Source organism: Ceratina calcarata, unplaced genomic scaffold (genome assembly GCF_001652005.2).
Source record: "Ceratina calcarata isolate Rehan_Ccalc_2016 unplaced genomic scaffold, ASM165200v1 scaffold347.2, whole genome shotgun sequence".
In the NCBI taxonomy this organism is placed as follows: domain Eukaryota; kingdom Metazoa; phylum Arthropoda; class Insecta; order Hymenoptera; family Apidae; genus Ceratina; species Ceratina calcarata.
Window position 1 is genome coordinate 312,424 of NW_017157600.1, and position 13,490 is coordinate 325,913.

Sequence of the window (13,490 nt, forward strand, 5' to 3'; positions counted from 1 at the left end):
CATTATTCTTTCACAATGCAGTCATTTTGACTGCTTTGGGCAATATAGGTATATACGAAGTTTCAGTCTTTCTAGTGTTAAGTACCCCTGACTATGCTCGGGCGCTACGACTTGAGTCAAGACGCCAAAAGCTCCAAGGCATTTCTCGTTACAACCATAAACACCAGTTTATAAGCCTGTGCAATATCAAAATGCTTCCTCAGCAAATTTTATTCTGCATAGATCAGTCTAATTATTATTATATAAACAGAAGATATAGTTTTTTAAATTGATATACTTAATTTTTAAATAGTTAGGAAATCCTGCCATTTCTCGTCTCGTCTCGTGCATGAATACTATTATCTATCCCAGCTAGGGAACAGTATCTGAAAACGAAAGTTGTATATGGATAGAGAGGAATAAGGCAGATAAACACGAAGGGAGAAAAACAAGTGTAACTGCATTTCGATCACGAAATCGGCTGGCGCCGTTCGACGTTCCTCTCGCTCCTCGCGGATGCCCGACACGTTCCTCCGGGCCCGAATCTCGTGTTTGCACGGCCTATTCACGACATAGACATAATCGTGGCGTGGCTGCATAACGGTAAAAACAGATCGACGTGCATTCACTTTTCCCCGTTCGCTGCGACCGGCCAGTCCCCGTCGTGCATACACTACTGCTCGAAAGACAAGTGTTTATCGCCTGACAAATGTTCGAAATTAGTAACCAGAGATCAGAGATTATCTCGATCGAAACGATGTAGTACATCACATAGTCATAATCATGCAATGAATCATAGCTACATGAGAATTGTATTTCGAATGTTTCTGTTTGCAGACGATTCCGATGTGCCGGGGTACGAGGGGAAGGTGACGAGCAGGTTTCAGACGAGAATCATCATCGGGACACCTCGCGCGAACCCCGCAAGGAACCTCAACCGATCGAAGGAAACATGGTTCTAGCGAGCCATCGACGAAGGCATCCTTCGTGGAGGATGCTGCTCGTTTTCATCGTATTTAGTTTGGTCAGGCACTGCGAGCCGATGTCGACAAAACGGCTGACGGACCCGTCGTTCTCTTCGCCGACGCTGTCAAGGAATTCCGGCGAGTCGAGGTCGCAGCTCGGCTCGCCGAGCGAGCTGGCCTGGCAAGCGTGGCTTCTGGTGGACTCGCAGACGGGCGCCCATTCCGGCATGGACTCCGCCACTTTCCTAAGACGAATCACGCCGAAAAGCGTGTTCATCGCACCCGCACTGCCAGCGCTGCCGCCGTGCGCCGACGGCTACCGGGCCGACACGATGGGCAGGTGCGTGAAAAGCGTGAACATCGACCACGAGGCTCATCTCGGCTTCCTGCTGCAACGATTGAACAATCGATACGCGAACCGGGCGAGCTCTGAGACGATCAACAACAGTCAGAAAAAATCGACCGGCCCGTTACAGTTGAACATCCCGCTGTTGTCCGACACGGACACCAACTCGTTCCACGCGGATCACGAAGAGGCGAGGGACTCGATCAAGATCCCGGTCGTGATCCCTCCCAGGCAGGACGTCGATCCGAAGCTGGAGAAGCATCCACCGGAAAGCGTAGCCACCACGCTCTATCAGAAAAGTAATAATAACAAGAAGGAGAACGAGTCTAGTTTTATTCGCGAGGATACCGGTAACGCTCCGCTTGTCAAGGATAATCGACGCGTATCGAGCGAAGGGAGAGAACCATTCGAGGCTATCGTGAGCATCTACCAACCGAAGAATAGTACTAGGGTGGAGGAAAGTGAGTCTGGTTTCTCTTATAACGATTCCAGTACCGTTTCTAGCAAGGATGACCGGCAGGTATCGAAACAAGAGAAACGACCATTCGAGATTACAGTTACGAGATATCAGACGAATAATAGCAGCAACGAGGAAGGTGGGGACGCTTTCTTCGACGAGCTCGCCAGGATCTCAGCCAGCAAGAAAGGCCAATCATTAGTGGAAAAGAAAGAATCTGTTGAGACTGTGGTCGTCTATCAATCGAAGAATAATAGTAAAGAAGTAGAAAGTGAGACTAATTCCTTCGACGACAACAGCACTGTCTCTTCCGTCAAGGATATCCAAGAGACGTCCGAGGAAGAGGAACTACCACCGGAGGTCGTAGACATTTATGACACGAGGAGCAACGACACAGAAGAGGATCATACTTTCTTCGACGAAGAGGAGGACACTACTGTTATTCCAGACGAGAGGGATGACCAGGAAGCATTGAAGAAAGAGAAACAGCCACTGGAAATCATAGTTCCAAATTTTCGTGCGAAGAATAATAGCAAGGAGAAAGACGCGAGGGAAGAGGAAGAAGTACGAGAAGAAGAAGAGGAGAACGCGTCTAGTTTCTTCGACGAACTCACGAGCACCGTCTCATCGGAGAACGAGGACGAACGCCTGTTCGAGGAGAGGAAAGAATCGTCGGAGCCTGCGGTCACCGATTATCAAACGAGGAATAACAGCAGAAAGGAGGAGAGCGAGGAGCCTAATTTCTCTTACGAGGACGCCAGCACAGTCACGTCTGGCAAAGACGACGAGGGGACCACGTCGAGGCTCGACGACGCGGTACCCGTGGCAGACTTCGTCGACGACGCGAACGACACGAGCGTCTCTGACGTGGTCGATTATAAGATTCCACTCGACCTGAGGACGCTCCTGAATATACCCAGCGTTCGAACGCTCAACTCCAGCGACGACCACGATTTATGGTGGGACGAATAATTTATAGAACAATCGCGATAAAAGTATTTCTTAATCGATTCATTTAGGCCTACAGGAATATCGGTTTCCTGCTCGAAGGTTTTATTTAAAAAGAAAAGTATATATATATTTATTGTATATATATATATATATATATATATATTATATATGTGTGTGTCTCACGCGAACTATCATACAAATCGGAAACGGACGTTCAGACTCCGATATAGATACGCCACTAGACTGTTCTCTCTCGTTTTATACTCTGAGACGTACCCAGGCAGTTTACTTATGCGAAAGTAGGTACGCGACGTCTCGGCCTGATCCTTAGATCGGACGCTCGTGCCGTCGGAGACGATCGTTTGGGGAAATATTCTTAAAGGTGCACACGAGAAGATCGGAGATTACGTAACGATAAAGAAGGTGACTCGTCTCGCACGGGTCCCGTACCTAGTCCGTGCGATCGGTGAACACCGACAGTAAACTACATGTTCAAAGGTGCATACTTACTGCGCGCCGCGTACGATCATTCGCGAGCCGACTATCGGTTCACCGCGACGAACGCAACGGTTGGCACACAAATCGCCGGGACTCTTTTATTTGGCAACGTTCCACCGTCTCCGAACGTTCCCACTGTGAGAAGCAAATGGAAAAGAAACGGCGCCGGATTATCCACCGACACGTGTGCCGATTTCGTATTAGATTCATTTGTAAGTCTACGAATTTTGTGCATTTGTACAAAAAATTGAAATGCACGAAGTGACACTTTTTAAATTAACAGCACTGATTGGTCTTTGCATAAAATCCCTCAGTCTAAGAAAGTCACTTCGTCCAATTTTTTCAATACTCAACTACGAATTGTAATGTGAAATAAATGAACAATTGTACTGTTGATTAAAATGTAATCACTCGATCGACTGCGCGAAGTGGATTGCGTTGGCCAGAGTAAGATTCGAATGACGAGCTTAGAAAGTGATAAACCAACGTTCTTCGATATTGCGTAATGTTTCACGTTGAAATTCGATCTAGGCGTCGCTTTCTACGACCAAGCATGCATATCGTCTCTCCGGAATAATGAACAAAAATCGGAACGATCGCTAGTCTCGCGGGAATTAAGAGATTGCCTAACGAAAAATCAAAAGAGTCGCTTTCTCTGTCACAGGCCGCGTCAAAGTTACTCAATACATCATTAAAAAAAGAGATTAGGCCTTGCAATATTTTCGTGTGCGTCGACGTCTTCGAAAAACTATTATAGAAGAGGAAGATTAGTGAAAAAAGAAAGAAGGATCGTCTCACCCTGTCGCGTTTAACAAGAAGCCACAGGTAGCATGGACGCAGTGAAGAAATAAGGGATGGCAGGTGATGCTTTAGCGACACAAATTCGTGGTGGTAGCCGAGCTTTCTCAATGCCACGGTGGAGGGGAAAGGGACAGGATAGGAGCCACCCGACCTGTCGAAACGACAGTCTACAATCGTCACTGCACGGCATCGGATACCTGCTCGTAAAAGCGGACTGCGTTCTCTCGTCTATTTCGGGTTTCGGGCAGTGTGTAGATTATGATCCCGGTGAAATCGATTGAACATCCATCGAACCGTTTCTGCATCGTCGACGTCGAACGAAAGAAAGAGCGTAATAAATTCGTGAACAAAAACGCTACGAGCGACTACCTTTAGATGCAAAAATGAAGAGAGCGTACATAATGTAAAGTACGTTCAAAGGATTCTATCGGGGACGATGCGATTTTAAAAGGATGGACAAGGAGTGATCCAGAACTCTGATTTCCTTTCAAATTTTCTCTTTATATCTGGCAGCTTTGCGTACAACACTCGTGTGCAACGATAGTCTGGAGAAGAAGGAGCAGATTGATAGGCGAAACGGAATACTCCCCTTGGATAGACTCTTATCGGATACGTCGAGGAACCTGGATGGACAGGAAACTATTCGAATGGTGAGCTATTAATTTATACTAAATCTTATTTTTTTATGTGATACATGAAGTAGGAAAATTTTGTCTTGCTGATTTTAAACGAGCATAGTATACTTTCTGGAAATCATTTTACGGAATATCACAGGTCATAAGAAAACACTGTCGGAGTCCCAAATCTTGGGTCCTGGGAAGGCGATAAGACGCTTGCTTACAGTGTGACTTATTATTCCTAGTGAGAAATTGCTAATAGAAATCAAATGTTAGCTCTGCGATATTCATAATTCTTCGGAGAATTTGAAATAAATAGTAATTCACAAAAAATAAATTTCACAATTTCAATGAAATAAATAAATTTAATAATCTCAATTTTTCGGAAAATTTGAAATTAAAACAAAACGAGATATGTCTTAAGAATTTCTACATTTTCTATATATTTTCTTTTTATTTCAGACGATTCTAACGCGGATTCAACGTGGCGAGCAGACCTTCAACGTTTATCCTAGAACGAATCTCGCAAGGAACCTCGACAAACGAGCCGAACATGCTCGCGATAAGCCGGCAAAAGCATCCTTTCTGGAGGGCGTCGCTTATCGTAACTTTTCTCAGCCTCGTCAGGCATTGTGAGTCAATGTCTGCAAGAAGACTGACGGAGCCGTCATCCTTATTTTCAAGTTTCGCCGACTCGAAGCGACAAGATCTCGGCTCGCCGAACGATTTATCCAGACATTTGATCGACTCTCAAACAGAGATACACCCCAATACAGACTCAGCCGCTTTCCACAGAAGCGTGTTCATCGCTCCTGCGTTACCATCGTGCGCGGATGGTTACGAAGCCGACGCGATGGGCAGGTGCGTGAAAAACGTGAACATCAATCACGAGGCTCACCTCGGCTTTCTCCTGCACCGATTGAACAATCGATTCGCGAACCGAGGAAGCCCCGAGGCATCCAACAATAAATGGAAAGTGTCCAATGAGCCCCTGCAGTTGAACGTTCCCTTGATCGTCACCGCGGACATCAACTCGTTCCGCGTCGACTACAAAGAGATCAAAGACTCGATCGAAATCCCTGTTGGAATCGATCTCCGGCAGTACGGTAGCTCGAAGGAATAGAAAAGCTTCGTTAGAAGAATGATCAATCGGTCTTGCATTAAACAGGACGGTCATGTGAAACTCTTTCGGCTTCTCGGCAAAAGCAGTTTTTAATAAGTATAATCGAAATTAATGTTCCCCGATCGAATCTCGAAAGTACCTATCAGTGCGCGACGTAGGAAAGCGCGAAAGCTGGGCTCACAAGCTTGCGGAGGGAACACGCTTGTGTCCCCATATCGTATATCGAAACAGACTGATTTTAGCGGTATTTACTTTATTTATAACACGAGAATAAAAAGAATCATGCGATCTTATCACGTAAAAATCTCGAGAAGAGGAGCAGCGCGCTGCTCTGGTAGCGATCAAAGTATTGTCTGTACAGCTTCGTATCATGTGCGTCATCGTGTTTACTCTTGTACGGAGAAACGTAAACCGTCGGTTTTCCCTTCGCGTATTATAAACAAATTCTTTTATACGTAAATTAACAAATAGAAAGGATTCTGACTGAATCGTGTTTTATAAACGGAATTGACTGTAGAAAAACAGGCATTTTTTTAAATTTGTTTCTCTGTGTAAATTATTTGGCGGAACGTTTTATGTCTCTCCATCGTAATCGAGTCGAAACTTGCGAGTACACCTACATTGTATAGCGAAAATACGTATCTACGTAGTATGAATGTTTTCGGTGTGCGACGTGGTCGTTGTTCTACGGTAGCGTTCCGGAAATAGCGACCGGAACGGTGAGGATCAATCATTCGTAGGATATCATTTAGCTCCGCGACCATCGATAGATTTTTTCAAACTTTTTACACGTACGATAAAATTTTTCTACGAGAAGGTACGCGCAAGTAGAATGCATGCAGTGCGAATAAGCCGCTGAAAATTCTTAGGACATATCGTCAGGAATCGTCTCGACTTTATTCGATAACGAACGGAATATCTCTACGTGGGGCTGCCACGTACGAAAAATTACGAAACCAACATCGCGGCCAGTAATCATTTTTGTTTACTTTCCTTTTCAATTGCTCTACGTATGCTTCGATGTGGTGTGTAATCTGTCTTCCTCATGTATCTGAATGTTGATTCGTGTACATATTAATTTGATTAAGAACTGTATATACATTGCATAATTAAGAATCGCGATCGACGTCTTAAACGTGTATTGTAACTGTATTAAAATATTATTGTATTATTTATAGCTAAAATATATCGATGTATATTACACATTGTCGTGTAGAAGTCGTTAGATCAGAAAACGTCGGAACGCGTTAATTAAAAAATCAGTCGATGTGTTCTCTGTTTCTTTTCTTCTTGTTATTTACAACAACCTGTCCAGGCATGATGATTACGTTAAAGAATCATTTCTACTCATTAAGCATTTTTTATTGTACATAACTTAATTATTGTTAATGAAACTGCATGTTACGTTGTACCAATGGACGTACTATTTTTTATACCCTTAAACCCTCTGGCTAAGAAGAATTTCTCCGTGGATTCGTCTCTGGTCGCTTGCGGCCTCACATTCTTCACACATTTGTAAAACCTCAAGAGGTCCTTCTCCAGGAGTTCAGACTTTCCACCGTCCCACACTTTGCAAACGAACGTCCCATCCGTTTTGGTGACCTGCAGAGCGAATTTTAAGGCAGCGTATCCAAGCCGAATTATGTTCTCATGGTCCAAGTCCCTCATGCCTGACGCGTTCGGTGCCATGTCGGACAAAACAACATCAGCTTTCTCGCCTTTCAACAAGTTCAACAGTTCAGTCTGAGATTTCGCAACAGTGAAATCCATGCCGCCTAACAAAGTAGCTCCTTTTATTGGGTATATGGGTTGCTTGTCTATCCCAATAACGGTCCCAACATTGCCATCCTTTTTTGCATCGGCATTTGTCATTTTAAGAGCTACCTGAGTCCAGCTCCCAGGTGCGGCCCCGCAGTCGATTACGATCTGCCCCGGTTGCAGAATTTTAAACTTTTCGTTAATCTCTATCAATTTGAACGCACTTCTACACCTGTAGTTCTCGCGTTTAGCCATCTCCACGTAGGGATCCCGTATCTGTCTCATGATCCATAATTGCGAACTGTGTGACTTGCCCTTCAAGTTTTTTGCGGTCTCCCGAAGCAACGGGTTGCAAGTGTGCAAGTCTCTTATTGTTATCAAAAGATTTCCATAGGAATACTTCATACTGGTACTAAATATAACCTAAACGAGGAGGTTCTAACTGCATACACAGGGCAGTTGTCTTCAGATTTCACTATTGATTCATCGGCACGGCGCGATCGGTGAAGGTGAATTTCAACCGTTAAAAATCATGTCACTGAACGTGATGTTATTAAAAAATGCTGCGATCCAATTCTTCTATCAGTTGATTGATACGAGCGGTGGAGTACGCATGCGTCGAGACCCTGATGATGGTGACCGATCTTCGTAGCTACGAAATGTGGCTCGTGCGCTTGCCGGCGAAGATGTGATAGAATTCTACGAGTAAACGACCGTCCGAACGAATGTTGCGATCGTACAAGTGATCTACGATGAATCTAACTACGGGGAATTCTTACGGGAATGGTTTACTTTACGCTGGTTTCAATCAGGATCAAGGTACCTAACCAACCAAGCTACGTCTTCTGACAGACCCGTCGTGTTCTGTCAAAATTCATATTTTCAACCCCGGCCTCTGCCTCTACCTAACACCAGCTGCGTTCGCTTATCACGATTTGATTTCCTAAAATAATCAACGCCGTCCTGAGAATACACCTTGCGTTTATGTACTACTTATGTTTCAAGTCATTGAAATTCAAAAACCTGTTATCATCCCCTTCTAACCTTCTTCGTATAGAAATATAAATTTTTAATAATAAACATAGACATTGTTCACAAATTTATTTATAAACCTTAATCCCTCTCTTCTTAATGATCCACACTTTTCTTCCTCATTTTTCGAATTATCACGTAGCAACGTGCTATTACCAATTAAATCACCTGTGGATTTACTTTCTACGTAACCTGGTTAAGAAAAAAAATTGCTGGTTAATAGTTATTTTTCCAACGCATTTTTTCCTTTAATATGTTTTATTTATATCGTGTGATAATACATTATGAACACTTCGACGATAATCGTATGGTTGTGCTAGTTTATCTCCTTGAGTTTCTGTGTATTCATATCTTGAATAGAGAATACGCTGACCTGAAATAGTGTGAAGCCGAGGAGAAAAAGTATAGATAACAATATCTTTATTATTCGTGTGATCTTTTTTTACTTGTAGGATGTTTCGCTTGTGGCATGGAGAACGGCTTCAGAGTATATAACTGTGACCCTCTGAAGGAAAAAGCACGTCATTTTAGTGATGGTGGCCTCGGTTATGTAGAAATGCTATTTAGGTGTAACTATTTAGCATTAGTTGGCAGTGGAGTGAAACCCATGTACCCAACGAATAAGAGTAAGTTACCCGTATTTTCTACTTTGATACGAGAAGAGAGTAAATTAATTCTTACGCGATACTTTCAGTTATGATATGGGACGACCTTAAAAAATCGCCAGCAATCACTTTAGAATTCAACGCGCCTGTGAAAGGTGTAAAACTGAGGAGGGATAGGATAGTCGTAATTTTAGAAGGAGTTATAAAAGTCTACACGTTCACGCAGAATCCGCAACAACTACACGTATTTGAAACCAACCCGAATCCCAGGGGCCTGTGCGTGTTATGTCCAAGTAGTAGTAATTCCTTGCTTGCCTTTCCTGGTAGGAAGAATGGACACGTTCAAGGTAAAATTTGAGCCGAGGTTTCCTTGCTCTCGTCTGTCGTGTTTTCTTAAATAACTGTTGTTCATCCGTGCAGTGATAGATTTAGCTAATACAGAGAAGCAGCCACTGAATATCGAAGCACATGAAACACCCTTGTCGTGTATAGCTTTAAATTTACAAGGCACCAGATTAGCTACTGCTTCAGAAAAAGGAACACTGATAAGAGTATTCGAAACACAGACTGGTAATATGATTAATGAATTGAGGAGAGGAGCTAATCATGCAAACATTTACTGGTAAGGAATCAACGGATATCGTGAAGTTCTCATTTTTTCACACGTAATGTTGACCGATCGAATGTTGTTACAGCATTAATTTTAATCACGATTCAACTTGGCTATGCGTAGCCAGCGATCATGGTACTGTGCACGTTTTCGCCGTGGAAGATCAAAAATTAAATCGCCAATCTAGTTTAGCGTCCGCCACTTTCCTGCCAAAATACTTTAGTTCGAACTGGAGCTTCTGTAAATTCGAAGTTCCAGGAGGACCGCAGTGCATATGCGCGTTTGGAACTAACAATAGTATTATAGGTAAATAATTATATTATAGTAACAGCGATACTCTTGAAATCGAACGACTAACGGTGTATTTTTATTTTCCAGTAATATGCGCAGACGGTAGTTATTATAAATTTGTGTTCAATAACAAAGGCGAATGCACGAGAGACTTTTATGCACAGTTCCTCGAATTAACGGACGACAAAATGTGATCGGAAAGCGGAGGAGGTAAACTCCTTAATCTCCTTCTGTGTCCCGATGAAATCTGTATGTTCTGTGAATTTTCGTTGTAAATATTGGTTGCTAAGCGGATGAATGAGAATACATACATACATATTTTTTAACACGATTATTTTCAGTCTTTACTCGGTATCAGTTCACACGATATAGTTTATATCGAAAGCGAGCACCGCGTTTGTTAATTAAATCGAGATACCGTTTTATATGTGGTAGAGGACCAAACGAAAAGTACTATTATTTGTTGGTGTTATATGCACTGCGCGCGAAGTATCGATGATTGAGAAAAAAATTTTAAAAGTACGATAGAATGTATTGTTATCGGATTGTTACGTGGGCCTATCTCGAATAGATGTTTATTAATAAGTTCTTAAATGTTACGGGCGAAGAATCGAGCTCGCTGTCATTTTATATTCGCGTATAAATCAATTTTGTTACATCCGAATTAAATCATTTTTGGTAACGATATTTGCCGATCCGATCATGTACTTTTTTATATTTATTTTATAAAATATTCTGTTTAATATAAATAAATTATGTCCCGAACATTTCCCTCATTTCGTACCGTGAGTGCTGACGTGAAACTGGGATAGAGACAAATAAATAAATGGGACGTATATAACGTAACCGAGTTTTGTAATCTTTATTTTTATGGTTTCGTACATTTAACATACATATACACAAGAAATATATAACTACGTTCAATCGTTATTATTGAGATATTACCAGAAAATATCAAGGTCGTAGTGTTAAAAAGTGGTTGGGATTGGATATGAAATAAAAATGATTACGAGACGAAGCTATATGTACTTGTTTATAATAAAATATCGATGATGAATCAGTTGCAAGCGATGTATTTCACTTTTCTTTTTGATTGATGCCTGAATTGTGATGGTACTTCTAACAATGAAAATTCAGTCTCACAGAAGAAAAATATACTTTGAACAAAAGTTTTCGAGGACCTAGCGTAGTCAATTGAAAAGATTCGAACGACTTGCCGTAGCAACAGCCGAAGTGAAAAATATATGTACACATTACGGTATATGCGTCGCCGCATTTCGATATGCAGATTTAGACTCGTGTATGTTAAGGATTAATCGTTTGTAAGTCTCTGTGCGTCGGTCAGAGATTCGATATATCATTAAAATGAAAATAGGATGCGAATTCGCCTATAATTAATTGTAACGCATGAACGAGAAGTAGCACGTGTAATAATACAAAGCATGCTTTTCTTTGTACTGCAAATCCTCCTCTGAGCTTTTATAAAATGAAACGTCGCCGTGTCGTATTCATATATATAATATAAAGATAGGATGCACAGTGCTTTTCCAACGCGAGTCAATCGCGTTTTACTTACATCGACCAATGCAAAACATGACCGAACCCGAGTAAAATTCAAACACCTTAGGCGAGACCATAGGTCCAGCTGATATTCGTTTAAAAAACACTGTCGTTCGAAGGACACCCTTCTCAATGCCGCGGGAACGTTTTCCACTCGTTCACGTTTCATTGTAACGAATAAATCCGACATCTATCGCTACTTATTCTATCCCGTCATGGAATACCTTCAAACCTCGAACGGTTCGTTCGTGTGCGCCGGAACGGCCTTCGGCTTTTGCATCACTGTGACTAGAGGCTTTTTATTTACGTGGTGGAGAATGTGGTTGAGCCTCTTCCTCATCTCAAGACTTTTATAAGCGCTGTATACGACGAACCACACATAAGTATTAGTAATTACAAGAGTCAGACCGATCATGCCTGCAAGAAATCCTCAATGAAGACAGTTCTTAATATTCATTAAACTGTTTATTTCGCCTCATATTTTTGTCAACGTACGTTCGCAAATGTCGGCTTTACCGCCGAAGGTGGCGATGAATGGACAGTCCTGCTCTACCAGGAACAAGGATATTGTCAACCCCGAATTTATAGTCATCATGACCATCATCCAAGGCGCCATGAAATGACGATTGTTCTATCGGAAAAAAGTTATTTGTTTTATCACAGAATCGATCCTACCTAAAACGTTATTACCGTGAGCGCGCCGTATAGGAGTAGGATCGTGGAGATAAAATGTATCACCGTGATCACCAGCCCGCAGTACATCGCGTAAACCGTTTCTGGATATTCGTTTAAACGATTTAGAATTTGTATCAAGGAGTAGAATAATATAGAAGTAAAGAATAATAAGGAAATATGCAAGATGATATTACAAATACCAGTTGCATTATGGTGTGCCATGTCCATCCGCTTGGTGTTTAAATGATTCGACGATATATCTTCGAGCGCCTCTCTCTCAAGGGCATCCTCCGTGTCCCTGGCTACCATTTCTTGGATTACCATAGTGTGCGCCAGGGCTAGTACGAAAATTAATATGCTAAACCCAGACGTGAACTGTATTAAAAAAATAATGAAATCAGTCGTCGGTTTTCTTATATTACAACAATAAACTAGTGGTTGATCCCATTTACCAGTTGCAGCACAGCTATCAAAACTGTGCCCTGCTCTAAATTAAAGTAGTACAAAAAATTCTTTAACAATCCTACTTTCATCTTGTCTTATTTCTTCCTTTCAACGAATCCCAACAAAAATTGGTATCCTGAAATTGAGAAATAATTTTACAGTCGACGTAAAAGACAGTTCAGAAAAATAAACACAGGACCGTCAATAATCGCAGTTGCACTCATTGTGAGTGAAGATGCAACGATAAAAATAAGAAGGAACAGGAAGAGGAAGTGTCGCGCTTAACGAAGAATGTAGACGAGTTCTAAGCTCGTCACTTTCGAAGGGAAAGCGCAGTGTCGTTACTCACCTTGCGGAAAAAGTCGCACGGAATATCGCGAACGTAATTCACCGCGAGAATCAATAACTTTCACTGTCTCTCGTTCGAGCGAGAGCGGAGGGTCGGATCCTCGGCCGGAATTAGGGTATCACGCAAAAGGTCTAACGAAAACAGGAGTACGCTTATCCCCCGGTGACAACCTCGTACGAGGCAGCGAGAAGATTCAAAGGGGTGTCCGTTTGCGTGCGTTCGACGCGCAAAACGCGAGTCTACCTCGTCCGGGGAGTAGAGGCGAACCCCTAGCTGTAGATTACACGACATGCGCACGAGACTGATACCACTGTCGCATCCTTCAACGTGCACTCCGTTCCCAATTGATCAATGATTGCTGCTACCGTAAAATTATTCATTTTCAGCATATTTGTCAAAAAGATGAATCGTGTAGAATAGCATGATTAA

The 13,490-nt window shown here is 42.4% G+C and overlaps 4 protein-coding genes across 5 annotated transcripts in view; 2 read left to right on the forward strand and 2 right to left on the reverse strand.

Annotated features, from left to right (window-relative positions):
- The window catches only part of LOC108625133 (claspin), a 54,336-nt gene extending 47,319 nt beyond the window's left edge, over positions 1 to 7,017 (forward strand). The window contains exons 2-4 of one of the 2 annotated variants that reach the window (XM_026813641.1): positions 817 to 4,405; positions 4,511 to 4,647; positions 5,077 to 7,017. In XM_026813641.1, coding sequence (XP_026669442.1) covers positions 932 to 2,719 — 1,788 coding nt within the window. In that variant the 5' untranslated portion in view covers positions 817 to 931 and the 3' untranslated portion in view covers positions 2,720 to 4,405; positions 4,511 to 4,647; positions 5,077 to 7,017. Of the gene's footprint in view, positions 1 to 816; positions 4,648 to 5,076 lie in introns of both variants that reach the window. The other variant, XM_018024895.2, reaches the window with a different exon arrangement.
- A 60-nt stretch (positions 7,018 to 7,077) lies between these two features.
- Positions 7,078 to 8,114, reverse strand: Mrm2 (Mitochondrial rRNA methyltransferase 2). The gene has a single exon (XM_026813644.1). The coding sequence runs from the start codon at positions 7,898 to 7,900 to the stop codon at positions 7,139 to 7,141; it is 762 nt and encodes a 253-aa protein (XP_026669445.1). The 5' UTR covers positions 7,901 to 8,114; the 3' UTR covers positions 7,078 to 7,138.
- Positions 8,115 to 8,141: 27 nt separating this feature from the next.
- LOC108625134 (WD repeat domain phosphoinositide-interacting protein 3) lies at positions 8,142 to 11,093 on the forward strand. Its single transcript, XM_018024896.2, has 6 exons — positions 8,142 to 8,314; positions 8,980 to 9,153; positions 9,222 to 9,479; positions 9,553 to 9,754; positions 9,828 to 10,048; positions 10,121 to 11,093. Exons 1-6 carry the CDS (start codon positions 8,248 to 8,250, stop codon positions 10,225 to 10,227), a joined length of 1,029 nt encoding a protein of 342 aa, XP_017880385.1. The 5' UTR covers positions 8,142 to 8,247; the 3' UTR covers positions 10,228 to 11,093.
- LOC108625136 (uncharacterized) lies at positions 11,053 to 13,363 on the reverse strand. The gene is made up of 6 exons (XM_018024899.2): positions 13,062 to 13,363; positions 12,721 to 12,848; positions 12,469 to 12,643; positions 12,284 to 12,369; positions 12,089 to 12,224; positions 11,053 to 12,010 (listed from the first exon to the last, which is right to left on the reverse strand). Exons 2-6 carry the CDS (start codon positions 12,799 to 12,801, stop codon positions 11,820 to 11,822), a joined length of 669 nt encoding a protein of 222 aa, XP_017880388.1. The 5' UTR covers positions 12,802 to 12,848; positions 13,062 to 13,363; the 3' UTR covers positions 11,053 to 11,819.
- Between the last annotated feature and the right edge of the window lie 127 nt (positions 13,364 to 13,490).

Coding starts and splice junctions, on each gene's coding strand:
- LOC108625134 (XM_018024896.2), top strand. CDS start 8,248: ATGAATCTAACTACGGGGAATTCTTACGGGAATGGTTTACTTTACGCT. Junction 8,315..8,979: donor TGGTTTCAATCAGGATCAAG/GTACCTAACCAA, acceptor TTTTACTTGTAG/GATGTTTCGCTTGTGGCATG. Junction 9,154..9,221: donor CATGTACCCAACGAATAAGA/GTAAGTTACCCG, acceptor CGATACTTTCAG/TTATGATATGGGACGACCTT.
- LOC108625136 (XM_018024899.2), bottom strand. CDS start 12,801: ATGAAAGTAGGATTGTTAAAGAATTTTTTGTACTACTTTAATTTAGAG. Junction 12,644..12,720: donor TGATAGCTGTGCTGCAACTG/GTAAATGGGATC, acceptor TTTTTAATACAG/TTCACGTCTGGGTTTAGCAT. Junction 12,225..12,283: donor TCCTATACGGCGCGCTCACG/GTAATAACGTTT, acceptor TTTTTCCGATAG/AACAATCGTCATTTCATGGC.
- Mrm2 (XM_026813644.1), bottom strand. CDS start 7,900: ATGAAGTATTCCTATGGAAATCTTTTGATAACAATAAGAGACTTGCAC.